The 17,434-nt window shown below is 38.5% G+C and overlaps 1 protein-coding gene across 1 annotated transcript in view; it reads left to right on the plus strand.

Annotated features, from left to right (window-relative positions):
• Window positions 1-2,245: 2,245 nt before the first annotated feature.
• The window catches only part of LOC108933600 (serine/threonine-protein kinase pim-1-like), a 49,180-nt gene continuing 33,991 nt past the window's right edge, over window positions 2,246-17,434 (plus strand). Inside the window, exon 1 of the mRNA XM_029259301.1 lies at window positions 2,246-2,312. Coding sequence (XP_029115134.1) covers window positions 2,246-2,312 — 67 coding nt within the window. The remainder of the gene's footprint in view (window positions 2,313-17,434) is intronic.

Here is a 17,434-nt window from a genome sequence, read left to right on the forward strand (position 1 = left end):
GGCAGTAAAAGTCATAAGTATCACAAAAAAAGTTTGTGATTATGTGCAAAAAGGCATAAATAAAACGTAAGGATCTAGTTGCCCCTGGTCCCCAGCTAATGATGTGCGGAGGAGATGTAATACCAGGTGACACTCCTAAGGTCCCTGGTGTGTTTCTAAATGTGTCACTTTGTTAATAAATATGATAATTTTTGGAAGAAAAAAAAACCTGCATTCTAAAGCACCACAAAGATCACAAACGCATCTAGTGAAGGATGTCATGATGTCACTTTGTTCACATACTCAGAATCTCTACACTTAAAGCAATTAAACCAGATTGTCCATATACCGAGAACTAACTGTAAAGTTTCCTCCAGGTCACTGTACTTTAAACTAATAAATAAAACAATACAGAACAAGTCTTTAAGATGTGATTGTGTTATGAAGCATGCATTACTCAAGATATGTTTTGTATAAGTAATAAAGCTGTAGTAAGTACATTACTCTAGCAAATCATTATGAACTCCAAAATGAACTGCATCACTTTGACAGTAACTTGTCTTAAATCCAGATATTCTCCCCTGATGACTTTCACTTTTTACATAATCCTAGAGGTTGAGGTCCTCTTGAGACTTCGTCCCTGTTTTGATAGATAACAGTTATTTCCAAGGAGAGGGATTACCATTGTATTTCTTATGAGTTACTCCGATCCACAGCTGCCCTCACTATTGCACTTATTTTATGACCTGCAGGACAATATTTAACCCTCAAGGCAGAGTTTAGCAACTTTCATTCTAATTTTGCAACCAACCATGATCAGCTCATAGTTCTTGATGACTTAAGGGTCTCTCAGTTCAACTCACTATATAGCCAGTTCACACCATGATCATAATTACATGCTAAATCCCTCTTGGATGAAGCCTGAGTTTGCTTAATTGTATGTATTGCACCCTTATCTACACTGAAAACAGTGCAACAGGACATCTGCGTTGACTCCCTGTCTGATGCTAAACAGCTCCTTGCTTCTTTCCTGTGTATCTCTTTGTCCTAGTTTTGGATTGGAATATCACCTTATCTATAGTGCCTTAGTGCCACTCCTCTTCAAGGGATTTTGGACTGACCCAAGTAGAAATGGGCAATGGTCCTTTTTTTAGCACCTCATTGGACCATTTGTTTCTGTCCTAAATTGAACTGGTGAATGAGCTGAGATCATGCAGGGACATGCAATCTTTCTTGACATAAAAGCCAGCCCTTTTTGGAAGACACAGGGAAGCTCTTAGTGACTTCCTTCTGTGTCCTGCTTTGAATGAACCGATGAAATATTTTATTTCATTGGCCCTGAAGTTATTTTTTTTCCACATTACCTTGGGCATCACTATACACTATCTTCTGATTGTCTGTAAATAAAAAAAAAAAAAACAGAAAAAATTTTTAAAAAATTTAATTAGTTTCAATATTTGCCTTCCACCTGTTAACATCCCATAAGGCATGATGCTTAAATAGCTCACTATAGTCCAATTTACTGAGGTTTCTTAATGCATGCCTGTTTCACAGCTGTGTGTGTCAAACTGTGACTGAACTTACAGTGCTGTTTAATCCAAACTTTAAATAGCATAGCCAATGCAATTTATGGTATTGATGGCAATGTTACCAATATTGAATAAAACAGCACTATTATTTAAATTAGAATGTCAGACTACAGCATGACAAAAATAGAACATTACACATTTCAACATTTGCAGACCAGCAGTATCATTCATTATAGCACAGCTCTGTTTGCTGCCCACTCCACCTACTACTCTTGAATAATAAATAAGAGCTGCACCTAAATTTCCTGTTTCAAACAATCTCTAGACTTACCTGATGAATATTGATTGCAAATCCCCTACCGCAGCAAGCAGCATAGGCCTTAGAGATGCTACCTCTCACAGTAACCCAAGTTTGAATCTTGCCTCTTACTCTAGTACCCTTGAGCAATCTGGTACTGTGCTTAGGTGGTTTGGTTCCTCTATCACAAGTAGATTTTAGTATTTACTTGTTGACAGCAACTCCACTCCCACTTCCATATATCCTATAGGTAAATTACAGATGTCATGGTGTCACACCGGAAGGAAGCCATCAGACCCAAGTGCAGACGTCAGAGTTTAATAGGGGAATCCAAGGACCGTAGTCACCAAACAAACTAAGGGTCACCAATGTACAAACGTAACCAAAGGGACAATCCGAAGGCCATAATCCGTGAGAGAAGTAGGAGATCGCGGAGACCATGGAGTCAAGAGAAGGAGGGGAGAGGAGACGGGAGAAGAGGGTTGTGGACAGGTGGACCAGGAAAGGTAGGTAAGTCAGTAAGCACCCACAAAGAGCAATGAACAAGGCTGAACAAGGTTCCATGTCTGAGTGTGCTCTGAATCTCCTTTTTATGCTCCCGTCCGCTGCAGGCGATCCTCGTTGCGCCGAGGGGGGTGTGACAACAGACTACCTCAGGACTTACTATTAGGTCCATTGCTGTTCTTAAATTGGTTAAAAAGAATATCAGTCATATAAGAACCTTGGAGCTGCTTTTTAGGTATGTAGAGCCAGGATTTAACATTCAGTTTTAGTTTAAGAAGGTCAAATGCCAGTAAATTTAATTTGCAGGATTGCATAATCAATATTGGTGGAGTTCTGGGAGAAGTTAGGTCTGCCACTTAGGCTCATTTATGCTTGATATGGACTTAATGTCAGGTGCAGAAAAACAGATAAAAAGCAGTTTCTTGCCAAAGAATTTGACAGTTGGAATTCCCACAGGATTTGTGCAGTAGATGGAAGAAAGTTGAGAAGAAAAAAAGCTGAGGTTTGCATGGGGAAAGATCACAGAGTAAAAGAGAGGCTGTGGCTGTGTAGATGCTCATCAATAAGTGGCATCAATAAATCACACACACACACACACACACACACACACACACACACAAGGCAGAAAAAGGTTAGGAAAAGGTGGCAAGATACTGCTGCATAACTACATCTAGGCTGTATGTTCAGGTGTGGATTTGAATCCTGCTTATACTGTGAGTTTACATGTTCTCTATCGCTTTTCTTGTGGGTTTCTTCCAGAGGCTCTAGTTCCCATCCATGGTCTAAAGATGTACGTTTCAGATGAATTTCTGAATTCACATTATTTGTATTGTGCCTGTTTTTGAATGAGTGTGTTACATTATTCTGTGTAGAAATGGATGAATTATTTTACAGAGTTTTGTGTAGTATATCTAGCATTGTAATTCACCTTTGGCAAAGATTTTTGCAAGTTAAATCGGTCAGTGATAGTATGTTGCTATGTCTGCTAAATATATGTAAATTTAAAAGGAATAAAACGGGTTCAGACTGGAGTAAGCTCTGACCCATGGACATAAGATGGAGCACCAGCAAGTAGAGCCACCACAAAGGTAAAAGAATAAAACTAAAGTGGAAACCAGGTGCAACACAGGACAAGAAGGAGCAGCTCAGTTGTAGGGTGCATGCTGAAGCATCTGCCAGTGTGGCCACCCCAAGTAACCGAGGAAATGAGAAAAGCAGAGAAGGCAATGAGTAAAGTAAAGCCTAGGCAGAACGTTACCAGGGTTGGAGTCAGGATGGAAGCCAGAAGAATGGGCAACCTTGATCATAAGAAGAGGTCACAGATTACCTTGGGGGAAAGTGCGATGGCCAACAGGCAGACTGGTGACCTGGTCTGGGCAAGGAGGAGTAGGAGGAAACAAAGGGGAAGACAATGGAGATGCTTCAAGCATGAAGGTGTCTGTAGTGGAGAAGTCATCCATTTCCCACGGGCCAATATTCATGGTGGTGGCAAGACAGAGAAAAAGAGTGCTTAAAAATAGTGCGTGAGGCAGAATTGGTGGGGATTTTTATCTGTTCTCAATGTCTGTAAGGTAGCCATAGGCAGGGGTTTTCAATTTTCATCATCAAAACTTCACTTCCCATAAACTCGCAGCTGAGGCTCAAATTCATGGGCTCAAACAATCACCCTAGCTGTGGTGTTCATTCTAGTAAAATCCAATTATATGTTTTAAAAGGTGTTTAAATTATAATACACACACACACTTTCTGAACTGCTCGTCCCATACGGGGTCACGGGGAACCGGAGCCTACCCGGCAACACAGAGCGTAAGGCCAGAGGGGGAGGGGACACACCCAGGACGGGACGCCAGTCCGCCACAAGGCACCCCAAGCGGGACTCAAACCCCAGACCCACTGGAGAGCAGGACCCGGTCCAGCCCACTGCGCCACTGTGCCCCCCTTTAAATTATAATACGACTCCTAATAATAATCTATAAGCACAACTAAAATAATCAGCTTGCTTTTATTTCAATAAATCTCGGAAAAGAAATAAACATGCAGTAATGGAAGTTTAAGAATTCAGCACAATCCAGTAACACAAAACACTTTTAAAATGACACTAGCAAACAAACTGAATGATTGTAAATAACTAAACAATTCTTTTATCTTACATTAATGCTCTATATCCAGGTGAGTGTCTCTAAAATCTGACACATTTGTGTTGAGTAGTAAATTCAGTGAATATTTTCCATCAACAGATGGGCACCATTTTGCTCAAAAATTGACCAAATTGTCCTCATTAACAATTAACTAGGAACCTAAGACCCTCATGAATTATACAGCAGATTCAGCAGGGATCGCTCCTAAAATTCAAATGTGCAGCACTGGTCAAGTTGTTAATGTTGATGAAGCTTGCTGGCATGAAGTGAATAAACCATATTGCCATCGCTGTCTCAAAACCTTTGAAACAATGAACATTAAGCCATCTGATAGGAGAAGCAGCTTGGAGGCAGTAAGGGAGTTAACCATGAATACCTCCAACCTCTGCATCACCTCATTAGATTTATGACAACAGTATACTACACAGAATCATCTGAATTAATCAAACTCTCTCAACCACAATCTGTAACACAGAGCCAAACTATGAAATTTAGTAAGATGACGAACTGGAGCACATGGAAATGACTGATGAGACCAGAAATGTTCTCCTTTGTAGTGTGAAATCTGTTTCTCTCAGAGACTTGTCATACATCACAGCAGGAACAAGAAACAGCAAACAGCTGACAAGGTCATGAGTATTGTTCTTTATTTACAGAGAAATGAAGCAGGCTGTTAAGTCCATAATGTTCCAAATGGAATACCTGGCTTAAATAGTATATGTAGAACCTCACTTATTCCTGTAATAGTTGCCAAACAATTCAAATACATATCTGAAATAATTAGATTAAAATCATAAGATTTTTTCAGAACTTGGATCAAAGTAAAATGTAAAATATTATGATTTCCTTGTAGAGCAACCTCTCTAACCACCTACCAAAAGATGTCTGACACTTTTCCCCTTAGTATGCGTTCAAGCTGATAGGAAGTTCCTCTCTTAAATCACATGTGAAGTTTTAAAGAATGATTGAGAAAAGAAAGAGGTACAGTTGTTTCTCACATCCCATTTACAACTACCTGAAACTCAGTTCATTTCATTTCAGTTATCTTCCGGTTGTCCTGGAGAGGGTCACAGGTTGGCTGAGGAGGGAGGCGCAAACCTTCCTTTTCCCAGCAACAGTCTCCAGCTCTTCTTGTGGAGTCCCCAAGTGACATAATCTCTCGGTATCCCAAATCTTCCCTTGGATTTCCTCCCACTGGGACATGTCTGGTACAACTCCAGTAGCACCCAACCAATGGACACTCTTAGAACATGTCTGAAACACTTCCACTGATTCTTCTCAATGTATGGAAGCAGCAACTGTACTCTAAGGCACTCCTGGATCTTCAAGCTCATCACCCTGTTAAGGAGACTGAACCTAGTAATCCTATGGAAAAATCTAATTTCGGCCACTTATATTTGCAGTCTCATTCTTTCAGTAATTACTCATGGGTCATGAAAATACATGAAAATGAGGATGCTTCACCACCACAGATTAGTACAGTACCCGCAAAACTGTGGACGCAGCACCAATACGATGTTAAGTTTTCCGTTCCTGTGTTCCATCATCTGTGAACAAGACCTGAGAAACTTGGAATCCTCCATTAGGGCCAATTTTCCCTCACACCCCCCCCACCTGGAGAGAGTAACCGAATCTTTTCCAGGAAAGGACCATGACCTCATACTTGGAGATGCTTATTTTCATTCCTGCTGCTTTACAATTGAGTATAAAAATATAATTTCCAGCTTGTCTTTTAATGTTATATTAGCAATAATCCATCCATCCATCCATCAATAACTGTCCACTTTATCTGCATAATTGAGAGATATCATGTAGTTCATGTTTTACTAGGGTGCAGGTAAATTATAACGTTGACATGTGTTTCTCTAGACATAAAAAACAAAAAAGTAAGTTTCTATGTGTCCCAAACATATTTTTTTGAGAAACCCTGCAGAATTAATACTTTTTCCAGGCTTTGTTTTTGCAACCTATTATCAAATTGGACTGTTTCAGAGCCCAGTGCCAAAAATTAATCCTTTCTATGGCAGTGTAAGGTGCAGATTGCTTACTAAGTAAGTAACGGTTAGAGAGTACATTTTCAGATACCTTCATGAAGAAACGTGTATTACACAGTGCTCGGCTAGTGTCAGTTACGACCATATAACAACCATCAGATACTTCTTGGCTTACAGCAACTTGACAACCTTTGTAATGAACTTTTCCACTTACAACTTTTCCTACATCCTGTCCATTTTTTTATCTCAGAAAAAGTCATGTTAAATTGCAGAAAAGTGAGTCACAGAATACATTGATATTTCAGAAAAGAAGAAAATTAAGTAAGTGGAGCAGGCCCACCTGGAAGGGATATTTGTGCTTGTCCTACTTTCATCATACCTCGCACTTCAAACCAGAGCCAACAGAGTTGTACAAATCTCCCTTAAACTGTCTAAATTCACAATGTCGAAATGAAGAAACCTAAAAAAAACTAGACGTTTCTTAAATTATAAAACTGTCAAGCTGTTGAGTGTTGTGTCTTAAGGAGAATTTGGGGCACAGATAATGTAGTCGCTAGCGCTGTGCTGCAATCTCAAGCTCCAGGTTTGAATTTCCCACTCCAGTTGCAGTATCCTTGAATAAGGCACTTGTACAATAAATTACTCTGGCAAAAGTAACTTGCTTGAATAAATTGGTTAATTATTGGAAATTTTGCTTTTATCACACAAAAAAATATTTTCACATGAGTCTTATGAACAAGGGTTGACTTTTCAATAAGACAGAGCAGTGAGGAGGGAAAGCAAGTTAGCAAGTTGGCCTTGACTTGACATTAATTCAGGTTCATTCACTGACTAAAACTGACTAAAACACAATGTTTCTATAAAGATTCTACTACCCCCTGCTCATCTAAACAACTGGCTTTAACTAGAATGATGTTACACTAGCTTTACTGACTCACAGAGAAATAAAGGAAATTAATGATGGGGAAATACAATAGAATAAAATATTTACCTCTTCTAAACTGTCTTTAAACAAAAAAACCCATAGAAACAAAACAGTACTTAGAAAGTCTTAGATGCATTTTTTGCATGTTAGATACTTGTAAGTAGTAGGAAATTATCAGCTCATTTAGCCACTGCAGCTTTTTAAATTATTTCAGTACACTAAGGAGAAATTAACAGGTTTACCTTGAGCTCATCTCGAACATCATGTGAATGAAATTAATAATTACTGCTTGGAGCTAAACAGATTGTTTATAGCTGCAGGCAAAAGAGCAACAGATTATGAAAAGGATTTAGATTTATTTTTAATGGACTGGTAATTAAAATACAAACCATTATGTCCACACCGAAGTACAGAAAGGTTTGAAACCACACCTTCAGTCACATGTTAGTTTTGCATTGCCTTATTTCCTGTTTTATTTTGAAAGGCTATTAACACAATACTGTTTCTTTCTGGCTTCATAGAACTTCAGAGACATTGGATAACCGATACACAATCTGGTAATACTTGAGGAATTTCTAAATGAAGATGTTAACTTTGTCACCTTTTCCACTGATGCTTCCCATTATTAATGATACTGGAAATATTTTTGACGCATGATACTTTCAGCACACTTTCAAAAGGCATTGTATGAAATAATAAAAAAGTTCCAGAATGCTTCTCTCATTTAAATTTTCCACTACAGCACACTACATTTCATCTTCATACAAAAAAAAAAAGAGTTAATCTTGCCAATACGGTAGAAGATGTCTGCTCTTTAAATTTTCGATATCTTAATACACTATGTATTTCTCCCTTCTCATTCTCTTGCTTGCAGCCCATCAGCATTCATTTGCATCCCAAGCAGGATACTGAGTGGAATGTTGCACCCCTCTGAGCTATTTGAGCTACTGGCACTGCCCAGCTCTGTGCAGTGCTGAAAAAACTGCCCTTTTTAAAGACTGCCAATCAGAGAAAATACACTGGTTCTTAGGCGTACAAACACAACTGGGGCAAGAAATCAATTCCTAATTAGATTTTTTTGTAAATTCAAAGTCATTTTCACCATTAATTCCAAAGAAATACATGCCCCTTGATTTATTCACTGGTTAGGGTGTGTAAAAACCTCAGATACAGATATATAAAATGAAGTTCATTGTGTAATGTTATTATTTTTTATTACTTTCAAACAACACTTATTTAAAACTACAGAAAAAGTATATTTCTAATTATCATCTGCACAATCAGGTTAATAATACACATGATCATTGATTATTTACAGGTATAATATTTTATTAGAATTAAATATATCAAATTATGACAATGGGTGGACAGATTCATCCCATAGACTGAGATGAATTTATCTTATTATTAATAATGGACACACACAAATAGTAGAAACAAGCTTTAAACGCTGTGGAAGGGAGATGAAGGAAGATGGTCCCCACTCCTATATTAGTTTGGTGCATCTTACTGCTAACTAATGATTTTGTGAGGAAATGCAGGTCACTTCAGCTCCACATCAGATGTATTTTCAAAAACGAACATAAATCTTAGAAAGTGAAGAAAGTGCAATTAGAAACTAATAAATAATCAGGAATTGTTTGTATCTTCAAAAAGAGAGGGGAGAATGCAATCCTTATTAAAGAGAGGGCTTGGGGATGGTAAACCTGGGAATATTCTGCTCTAACATGAATAGACATAGTCAGGTGAGGTGTCTGACACCAGCGTAGTGAATCAGGGAACAACTCACTGTTAATTGCAACAAAACCTCTGCAGTCAGCAATTCTCCAGACTCCCTGTCCAACGTGTGGAAATCAGCAGGGAAGGAACTACAGAACACTCACTACGTCAACATAACTACAACTAAGAGCTACTAAAAGTGCAGATTATGCAAGTGCTTATTAAAGATCCATAATAAAATGAGTAGGAGTTCGTTACTCTTGTTTTGTTTTCACTCTCGGAGCAGACAAAGGCACATTTCTGAAGAACGGACTACGATTTTGAGCTCTCCACCAAAGATACATTCACAGCATGGGGTGGATCCCACAGGGAGGAACCGTGGGCAGTTATAGAGGGGGAGTTTCCTTACAACAGCTGTGTAAGCCTGCCAAAAAGCTTTTCTGCAATTAATGTCACAATGCTAGGCCTGCTTTCAGCACTCAGCCTTTCATATATAACAACTCATAAGAGCTACCATTTACGCCTCCCTGAACACTTCTTCAGAAAGGCATCAAGTATCTCTCCTAAAGAGTACATGTTCATATAGAGTCCATGAACAGACACAGTATGGATTTTGCTTCCAAATATCTCATACTGTGATATGCAATACCTGCAATACCTGCAGTAGCAGGCAGTGTAGTGGTTAAAACTTCCACCTTTGGATTCGAAGGATGCAGGTTGAATTCATACCCCCTGCTGTAATATACTTGAGCAAAAGACTTACTTCAGCAAGTTCATCAGTTATGTATACATGGGTAAATCATTGTAAATCACTCTGGAGAAAACATCATGCTTTTATTGGCATTACACAATGCAGTGTGATTGCAAGTACAGTATACTCATCCCTTATAAAGTAGGGTGCCATACAACAAAAAAACTGCTATAATAGCTTACAAAAGTATACTGTATACAATTTTTCATAAAATAGGGTTATTACAGGACAATGACATTTTCTCCCATTACATGATCTTTTTACTATAAGATGAGTATTTCATTCTTTACAACAGCATCACTGCATGTAGCAGATATTTTGGAACACAAGTGAACAGTTAATATCTCAAACCCAAAAGAATTTTGTCCCTCAGTGGTGTCAGTATGGGTATTTTCTGCCTTAATCTAGTGCACTTACCTCTACATGAATACCAGAGTCCAAGTAGAGTTCAAATTGTGGTCTTTTGATACAGACACTGGATGTAGACAGACATATTTTCAAGAAGTTTATTAATACAATCACACTCTCATAACAACACCAACTGTATACTTCTTACTTCTATATGACATTGACAAACTCAACCATTCACAACCATCAATTAAGATAAATATAAACCAAAACAAACAGTATATTTGTTAGTACTGACTTTCACAAATAAACCATAAACATATAACTATTAAGCAATGCAATGCAATGTCTACAACTGCTTGTCCCAAGTGGGGTCATGGCAGGCCGGAGCCTACTATTTAAATTATATAAACAGCTTTTATAACATCAATACCCTTACACTAGCCGAAATAAATGTAGCCTTAACCCCACAGTTAACTGAAGGTTATGTAGTAACAGACGTTTGTCATTGTCCTACACAGTACCCCTAACAACATTGTGTCGATGTGCTTTGCAGAATGAAAGACATTGGCAGTGATCCTGTGAACTTGTAAACATGAGCCAAACTATCTCCGTTTCCATCCAGGAGGTACCTTGCATCACACCCTTTGTTCCTAGGATAGGCTCCATACCACTGCAACCCCTGCATTGAACAAGCAATAATTGATAATGAATAAATGAAGATATCAAAAGGCAAGTGAAAAGTGCTACAAATACAAAACATGTTGGCATCCAGCCCTACTTTTGCATACTTTGTATATTCTCCTTATGTTCCCATGCTTTTCCTAAAACAGGTTAAAGATATGCAAAAGAGAGTAATAGTAAACCACTTCCCTCGCCGCGAAAATTATGTGTTGACTTTAACCCAGTGTTACTTGGTCTTACCAAGTATCAATAATGCCAAATCGATCTCCTGTAGGTATCACTGTGTCTAGTGAATACTGCTATTGACACCCAACTACACAGAAGAATAAACTAAAATATCATTCTTCAACATATACGGACAAGTGTCCTATAAATTTCTTGTCAGAATCAAATTGGGTGCAGCTATAAAGCAAAGAAGCTCACTGTTACTTTGACTCACTGTGTTTTGTACAGAACAATCAGTGGAATTTTGATTCACATGACACACATGTGTCTGAAAAGCAGGAGGAAACCCATGCAAACACATGGAGAACATGTACACTGTGTACATACTGAACATTATTCAGATTCAGATTCAAACCTAGAGCTCAGAAACTGTCAGGCACCAGTACAACTCGATGCACCGCTATGCCGCCTAATAGTACATTACACTGTAAAATCACTAAAAATATGCTACCAATAAATTTTAGTAAAAACATTCAAAGCAAATTGTGCATCGCAACATAAGCAGTATAGACTCTGCCTTTTCCTGTTCCTGTCAAACAAATCTGAGTTTCCTAAGTTCACCATTCCTCTTCACTATTTCATTTTCTCCATTCCTATCTCTTTCAGCTAAATTACTAGATAAGACAAAATCAACTGCTATATTTGACTAGATACATCTAAGCATCTACGGAAAACTGTAGTCATTCTTCTGTCAACATTAAATAAATTCCATCTATAAGTCACTGTTCTTTTTTCTTGCAAGTGGAATCAATATGTTTTTCATGTATTCAATTATGAGCCAATGGCTGTCCCTGGATTTTTCACCGCTTCAGTACATTGACCTCGTGTGACTGCAGTCATCTTCTGAATTCAGCCGTGAATTTAGCATCAAGCTGTGGAAAGGACTCATTATTACCAAAGATGAGCATAACTACTGAATCATCTACACATTTCATATTATTTGGTTACTTTCCCAGCAACCATTTGTATACATGATGAATTTTACAGCATAAGTACGAGAAAATCTTCCAGAACATTATAAATCTTAGCTCATTTATTCTTCTCCTTATTAGATCATCCAACCACCCTGTGAAGTTGAAAGAAGAATTTAAAAAATGCTGGAAAAACTCTGGTAAAGAAAATCTGAGTTGCATGCAATGCTGATGAAAAGCCCACAAAAAAAAGAATTACATTTATTCATTTACCTCATGTTTTTCTCCAAAGCAACTTGCAACGTTAAGGCACCTGCAATAACCCCAATAACCTTTGCTGATCTCTAGCCAAATGGCAGTACTTGCAGTTTTACTTTTGACAGCTGGAAACAATAGTCATGCTACCCACAATTTTGCCATTCAGTGCTCTTTGGTTAATCTAAAAACACAGTATAAAAAAAATTACATGGGATGCGCTGCTGATCTAAATTTGTCACGTGCATGCCCACAACTCAACCGACAGCACCTGACTCTGCTCTAGCACCTGATTAACTGCTCACCCTTTAAAAGACCCTCCTCAGCTCCCATACCTTTGCTGAATCTCGTCAGAGACAACCGCCCTCCTTTATGACGTCCAGTGCACACTCATCCCTTGTTCTCGGTTCTCGTCCTCCAGTTTCCGTCCCTTCGCCTTGTTTCCCGACCACATCCACGAATCTTCGTTTTAACGCCGTCCGCCGATCGACCAACTCTTCGCTTTGTCTCCTGACCTCGCCCATGGATCTCTGCTCTGACCCCAACCGCCGATCGACCGACCGTTTGCCTGTCCCCAACACCGGGAACTTGCCTGATCCCCTGAATTCAAATGAACGACTCCGCACTTTGGTCCTGCCGTCCCGGTTCTCTCGGCCACCCATGACAAAATTTAGATATACTAAGTGCTTTAAAGAAGGCAAATATAAAAAAACAACCTTAAGTAGCTTGAACTGAAAATGGAATACATCCACACTGATGATCATCTACTTTTTGTATGTATGTATGCATGGAGGTTTTGTATGTACTGGACATCATTAGACAGCATGGCAAGCTATGTATGGAGGAGCAGAAATTATCTTTCCATTGCTTTTTATCAGAACTTGTAATGAATAAATTAGTCATGAGTCCACATGTAAATTCTGGAGTGTTTATCTCATAAATACTTTCTGTATTTTCACAGGACATTAAAAATATAGAAATAAATCATTTTTAATTGCCTGTTCAGACCTAAAAGACTGAAAACTATTTTTAAAAAGCTGGTAAGCATTTCTGCTATTCATAAAGGACTGAAAGTGAAGGGATGGAATTGTTCATTGTGCTTGCAGTAAAAAGGGATGCTGTGTGCGACATGTTTGCTGACACTGCGTTGTTTGAGTTCTTATAGAGAGGGGCTCAGGGACACTTCCAACTGTCCATCAGAGTGGAGTAGCAGAGGTCTTTGCAAACCAGCAGAATATATTATAAACATCTTCAAGCATTATTGGTTTGCCATGTACTAGAGAATTTATAATTCTGACAAAAAAAAGAACACTTTTTTCATCCAATTAAATACAATTCAGATACTTACTACACTCCTTTTAATGTATGTGTTTTTTATTACTCTTCTGAGTAGCACTGAGGCATTGCAACATAGAGACAGAAATATTACGTTGGGAAGCTGCAAGTACATCCACATACATAAACCAAGGGACAAAGGTGAAAAAGGTGTACTGTTTCAGGGGTTTGATCACACAGCCCTATCTAATAAGTTCCAGATGAGTTTCCAAAGATTCTTGGAATTCCTTTGAACTGTCATACAGATCAAATGTTAATTAAAATTAAACCTTTTAGTCATCCAGATATTTACAGAGGGAACTTCAGGTGAACCTCTTTTCACAATAATATCATATGAGAATGGTATTTTTCTGTAGAATGTCAGTGAGAATTTTGGGTAATTATTTTATTAAGCTACAGTCAATAATATCTTATTCCTTATAGTAAAATTAGAACTGCTCAGAACTGAAGAAGTAATTGAACAGGAAGAAGGGGACACTGTGTAACTGGGTATACAAAGTGAAAAGAGGAGTTTATTGCACATCAGCAGCACCACTGTCACCCCAATAGTGATGCAAAAAAGCTTTCTCAGTAAAACCTGTCAGTATCCAGCAGCTGAAACTAAACACTCATCCACTCTATTGCTTTTTGTTCACTTTTCAGCATTGATGTTGGTTGTCTTGGCACAAAATTCTGCTTTCTTACTGAGGCCAAAAAACTGCCAACAAATGTATTGATGTTTCCATCAGTATCAACCTTCATAGTCACTTAAGAATAGAACGGAGTTACACATGTCAGGCATTGTTTCTGTGTAGCATAAAAGACTTGTCAAAGGCACAGGCGACAAACTGTTCACTTCCTCTCCCATGAACACCAAATCCAAGCTATTCCAGGACTTCGAGGTCTCTCAATTAATTATCAAAACTTGGCTGAATGAGCCATCTCCCATTCAAAGAGCAAACTGGCAGCTAATTGACCGGAAACTCTAAACCCTTCAGGATTAAAGTCCCGGGGGAATGGAACTGCCCAAGCTTGACCCAGACTTCCAGTGTGAAACAAAGAGTTTGGACTCTTATCCTCTTTTTGAGACTGTGAATGTGCCAAAATCAAGAACCCATTAATTATCTATCCCACTTGAAGAGCCAAACAGCAGCAAATGAAACTGTTGTGAACAAAGCCAGGCTACTGCAGCTAGACACCATAAATCTCCCCCCCCCCCACACACACACACACACACACACACACACACACCACACTGTTTTAGCTTTGGCACACAACACTAACGGAGACACACTGTATTTATGACATTCAAATGGTTAAATCTGCTCTTCATGAGCCACATGCTGTCACCTGCCCTGAGCCAAACAGGTGCCCTGGCGTGATAAAGGACAACAAATCTAAAGGGCACTATAGGTTATTCCCTAAAGAAACCAAACAGATCAGGAGCAGGTCATGCCCTTTGCGTCCATTATCAGCAAAACCCAGGAGCACATCCCACAAATACATAGCTGAGCAAAGGAAAAAAATGTCTTGCGACCTAGTCGATGGTATTTTATATACTACGGTTACTTTTTCTTTGAGGTGTCTGTTCTTGAAGGTAAGAAATTGCTGATTCCATAAAAATATTTTTATGTTTTTACCATTATCCTCCTCGTTTAATACCTGCAGTCAACCTTATATGACAAAACTGACATAACACGGGTTAATGACACACTATAGTATGCATATCAATGTTAAAATCATATTCAGTAGTGTTTACTTCACATATGACAGTGTAAAAATGAAAAACAATCAACAGCTGTTACATTACAGGTATTTATATGAGTGGGCGTTTATATTATGTTAACTTACAACAGATGAACACTTTAGTAATATGATAAAATGGGGATACTTTTCAAATTAAAAAGTAACATTACCTACATTACCAGTCAATGTTGCAAAAAACAGTCACCTATTTGAAGGATAAAGTCATACAGTACTTCATACCTCTTATGAAGTTTCCATTAACTTTTTTGTTTTCTACTGAGCAAGAGGTATAAACAGACTTTCTTTCAACAGAATGTAGAGTACCTATAACATAAAAATATTTTAAAGTTTTGAGAAAAAGAATTTATTTAAAATGCCAAACAGTTTTTTTCCTTCTGCCCTTGTAAGAAGGTAATTTGTAAAGAAGACACCCATATGCGCGTAAGGGTAGAAGGTAAAAGAGGGAACTGTCAAGGAACAATAAGCCGAAAATTCTCATCCAGTTGCAGCCCACAGCACTGAAGGACATGACATCCAACAAGTTTACATGGACCCATCACCACGCATCCTCTCCAGTAAAAGGCATGCACACATTGGGCCACTGTACTGCACTGGATGGATCTGGGTCAAGAGGAGGAAGCAAGCATGGGTTTAAATGTCATGTGGCTGCCAAACTGTGGTCAAGTGGACACAGATCTACATTTGTGTGCAAGCACATAAAACCAGCGCCAACAAGAGACTTCAGTACACTTTCATTCCTATGTCTCCGTAGGTGTAATCTGAACAATAATGGCACAGAGAGTCACTCTCCAGCAGTGAGCTGGACTACCTCCCATTAGCTGTTAGTGTGCTAGCCTTATTTTAACATTCATAAAGGGGTTCTTACACGGAGCTCTTTTTAATGGCCACTGTGAGGGACTCAGCCAAGAGCCATGCATTAGCAGTTCAGTTGGTGGCCAGGTGACCCCCCACATCCCATCTCTAGTCTGCACCATCAACATTCTTCAAAGCCTTCTCTGTCCATTTTCCATTTCATGAGCACCCAGCCAGCAGGATGACAAATGACAGGGGCTATTACAGTAGAGGGATACATTCAGCAGTTACCGAGGAGACAGACACCCACCAACACACATACACATACACATGCATCTGCTTTGAGCAAACTGAGAGCCAAAAGGGCTGCAAATTGATGTAAAATCCATTTCTTGATGTGAAATCCCTTTTCTGAAAAGCACTATGCATGGGTACATAGAGCAACATAGAGCAGACACATTACAGCACACAACATACTGAACAATAGCAAAAAAGAACCGCTCATGTAAATATGCACATTTAAAACGGTAAGCTTCAGAGAAGCTTGTACATAAACAGCATTTCAGAAGTTTTTCTGATTTCCAAAAATATTTTTTTCTCAGCTATTGCTAATCAAAACCAATGATAATTTTCAGTGTAAATCCACCAGCATCATCCCAGAAACAGGCATCTCTAGCTGTGTCATCTTGAAGACAATCATACTATTTCTTTGGCTTCTTATTCAAGTCTATATGCAAGATTTCTACATAACTTTAACTGTAAATAAATGGAGGGACATCTGTTTTATTAATCTCTTACTGATTGTGTAAGTAATAAAGAACACTGAATGTGGTCCGAAGCTGACAAACATCAGGCTTGTTTATGAGATTAAGCAGTCGGTGCCATTTAATGGGAGGTTGTGGAGATTATGCATTATAATTTCAAAACTGTTTGAAGTTATTAAAAAATAATAAAAGTTCTGCAATTCTATGAAGTCGTATCAGATCCAGAGTGTACTCTGCCACATATCCTATATTTCCATGATGCAGCAAAACACGATGACCTTGCATTGTGCAAGTGGCTACTGACAATGAATGGATGAATGGAAGTGTTAAAGGATTTTTAATTTATTATAGCTTTGTCTGATGTTTTTTAGAAAGTAACCCATTAAAAGTTGACCAACATAGTAAGCCACATTCCAACAAAAATGCAACAGGCATGCTGTCTTCTTCCTTTCAAGTAGTATGTCAGTTGATTGTATAGTGTATTCTGATATACAAGTAATGACAATGCAAATATACCTGTAGCATGAACAAAACATA

The sequence above is a fragment of the Scleropages formosus genome, chromosome 16 (assembly GCF_900964775.1).
Source record: "Scleropages formosus chromosome 16, fSclFor1.1, whole genome shotgun sequence".
Lineage (NCBI taxonomy): Eukaryota > Metazoa > Chordata > Actinopteri > Osteoglossiformes > Osteoglossidae > Scleropages > Scleropages formosus.